The 2,976-nt window shown below is 45.6% G+C and overlaps 1 protein-coding gene across 1 annotated transcript in view; it reads right to left on the reverse strand.

Annotated features, from left to right (window-relative positions):
- Positions 1-237: 237 nt before the first annotated feature.
- The window catches only part of LOC113810588 (uncharacterized), a 7,609-nt gene continuing 4,870 nt past the window's right edge, over positions 238-2,976 (reverse strand). Inside the window, exons 2-3 of the mRNA XM_070144138.1 lie at positions 1,686-1,827; positions 238-817 (exon numbers count right to left, since the gene is read on the reverse strand). Coding sequence (XP_070000239.1) covers positions 560-817; positions 1,686-1,827 — 400 coding nt within the window. The 3' untranslated portion in view covers positions 238-559. The remainder of the gene's footprint in view (positions 818-1,685; positions 1,828-2,976) is intronic.

Genomic DNA, 2,976 nt, shown 5'->3' on the forward strand with positions numbered 1-2,976 from the left:
TATATATATATATATATATATATATATATATATATATATATATATATATATGTAACACCCACGCCCATGCAATCGCACACGCCTTTAGGAGCTGCTAGAGAAAGGGCGGAGAGAAATGTCACTGGGAGTAAAAAAGAAAGATGTGTTTTTGGGGGTATTTCTGTGCCATTTTAGGGGGGGGGGAGTGGTGGTGCCAGACGGGGCCGCTTCTGTGATTCTTTTGTCTTTTGGTTCCGGGATTTTTCTTTCTGTTTCTTTCGTTCTTTACTTCGTTTCGTTTCCTTGTTTCTCTCTCTTTCCTTCGTTTCTTCTCCGTGGTTCCCTCCGGCGGCCATGTTGGATCGCTCTCGCCGCGGAACCAGTCTCTCCGCGCGCCCTCCTCTCCTCACGGGCGGGCGGCGGCGGTGGGCGGTGGGCGTCCCGCTAGTCATCGGCGGTGGGCGATGTTGTGGCTCGCGGCAGCAGCGGCGGCATCGTGGGCGGCGGCGGTCGCGTCACCTCGGGCGTGGGCGGGGGCGAGGGAGGGCGCGGGCGGGGGCAGGCTCTATAGGCCGCTGTGTCACAACGAGTGGTAGTCGTGGAGGATGTCGTGGTGCGAGGGGGGGGCCATGGGCGCGCCGCCGTGGTCGCCGCCCACCGTGTTGTGTCTGGCCGCCACCGCCGCCGCCGCCGCCAGGCTCAGCTGCGTCTGGTAGGCCGCGGCGATGGCGGACGCCGAGCTCACGGACGCCGGCACGGGCGCCACCGAGGACATGCCGTTGGCGCCGCCGCCCACCTTGCTCAGCTCGCTGTACAGGTCGGTGTGGCCCACGGGGTCCTGGGGGGGGAGGGGGGGTTACTGGGCGGGTGCTCCTCTGGCTTTGCAGGTTGCTCTTATTACTACTGTTGCTATCATCAGTATCTAATCACTGTTACTATTATTCTCATTATTATAATGACCAATATCAATATTATTTTTAATAATATTACTATGATTATTATTATTATTACTATCATTATTATTATTATTATTATCATCATTATTATTTTTATCATTATTATTATTATTACCATTATTTTTATTATTATCATTATTATTAATATTATCACCATTGTTACTACCATCACTACTACTATCAGTAACTATCATTATATATATATATATATATATATATATATATATATATATATATATATATATATATATGAATATAACCATTATTATTAGAGTATTATTACTATGATATCTATCTATCTGTCTATTCATCTATGAATCAATCAATATATCTAACTATATAAATATATATGGGTGTGTGTGTGTGTGTGTGTGCGTGTGTGAGTGTGAGTGTGAGTGTGTGTGTGTGTGTGTGTGTGTGTGTGTGTGTGTGTGTGTGTGTGTGTGTGTGTGTGTGTGTGTGTGTGTGTGTGTGTGTGTGTGTGTGTGTGTGTGTGTGTGTGTGCATGTGTGTGTGTGTGCGTATTACCAACCAAGGTAATGTTTTACCCATTTTACCACCTGTCCAATCCTAGCACTGCCTTCCCCCCCACCCCCCATCCCCTACCCCACCCCACCCCCTTCACCCACAACACCCCCAACCCCCCAACCCTACCCCATAACCCCCCAACCCACATCCCCCACCCCACCCCCAACCCCACACCCACCCACCCCCTTCTCCCACCCCCTTCTCCCGCCCCCCAAAACTCACCTGAACGATGTGGGTGTTGACGTTGGGAAGAGGCGAGTCTAGTGAGGAGAGTGAGGGTTTCACTTCATCGAGGGATTCCGAACCGCTGTCCAAGTGTGTCGAACCCGCCTGGGCGTTTCCGCTGGTGGGCGTTTTGCCGTCTCTGTGGGCGGGGAGAGAAAGAGAGATGGGTTAGATGAAGTGAGAGGCGCGAGGTTGTGGGTGGTGGTGGGTGTGGGGGGTGGGGGGGTTATTGGTAAGTGGTTTGTCGTAATAGTAATGGTATGAATCACTGTTGTTGATACTTAGGTAATGATATCAAGCGCTATTGTTGTTGTTATTATTATTATTACTATTTTTACTATTTTGTTATTTATTATTACTATTATCATTACATTCACCTATCCCTTTACCATTACCTTCGCCATTCCTATAACTATTATTGTTCCTATTACAATTATTATAATTATCTCGCCATTGATATCATAAGTTTCCGTCGTTCCAGCCGAAATTTTCTTTTTTTTTTTCTTTCCACAAATGTATAGACGAAGTAAACATGTTTATACTCGGTGGTGAAAAAGGGTCAACATATTAGTGCTCCAAACAAAGTTCTATTCTCTGAGGTCATGACCTTGACCTATTGACACAGCTTGGAGTCTCTCGTTGATAAATAGTTCGTTCATAGATAGGATTTTGTTATTCATTTTCGTTATTTTCAATTACTTACTTTTTTCTGTCACCATTATCTATAAATGGTATTAAATTTTGGTGATTGAGTGAGTGAAAGGTACTTCATAAGGGAATAAATCTTGCCTGACCTGACCTGACCTCTCTTACACTTGACGAGGGCAGGAAGTTGTGTTTGTATTTTGGGAGAGAAAAAAAGGTTATATGGACTAACGGAAAGTTGTAGAAGGCAAACACAAACAAACATATTCAGAACAAACGTGGACGTATAGCTTGTATAAACAAACACACACGAACAGGAACAGACATACGCAGACGTACGCACATGCATATAAACGCACACAGACACACACAGACTCTGTTCTCTCTATATATTTGCTTCTCATTCTCTCTCTCTCTCTCTCTCTCTCTCTCTCTCTCTCTCTCTCTCTCTCTCTCTCTCTCTCTCTCTCTCTCTCTCTCTCTCTCTCTCTCTCAGCTTATACATCCGGAAAGGCACAGTGCAGATGCTATCATAAAAGACAAGTAAAAGTGTGTCTAAATAAAAGTTTGTGTGTGTGTTCTGGTTCCTTCCTTTATTCTCCATGTGTGTGTTTCTGTGCCTTCGTTCTCGTGTATACAAGAA

The sequence above is a fragment of the Penaeus vannamei genome, chromosome 31 (assembly GCF_042767895.1).
Source record: "Penaeus vannamei isolate JL-2024 chromosome 31, ASM4276789v1, whole genome shotgun sequence".
NCBI lineage: Eukaryota > Metazoa > Arthropoda > Malacostraca > Decapoda > Penaeidae > Penaeus > Penaeus vannamei.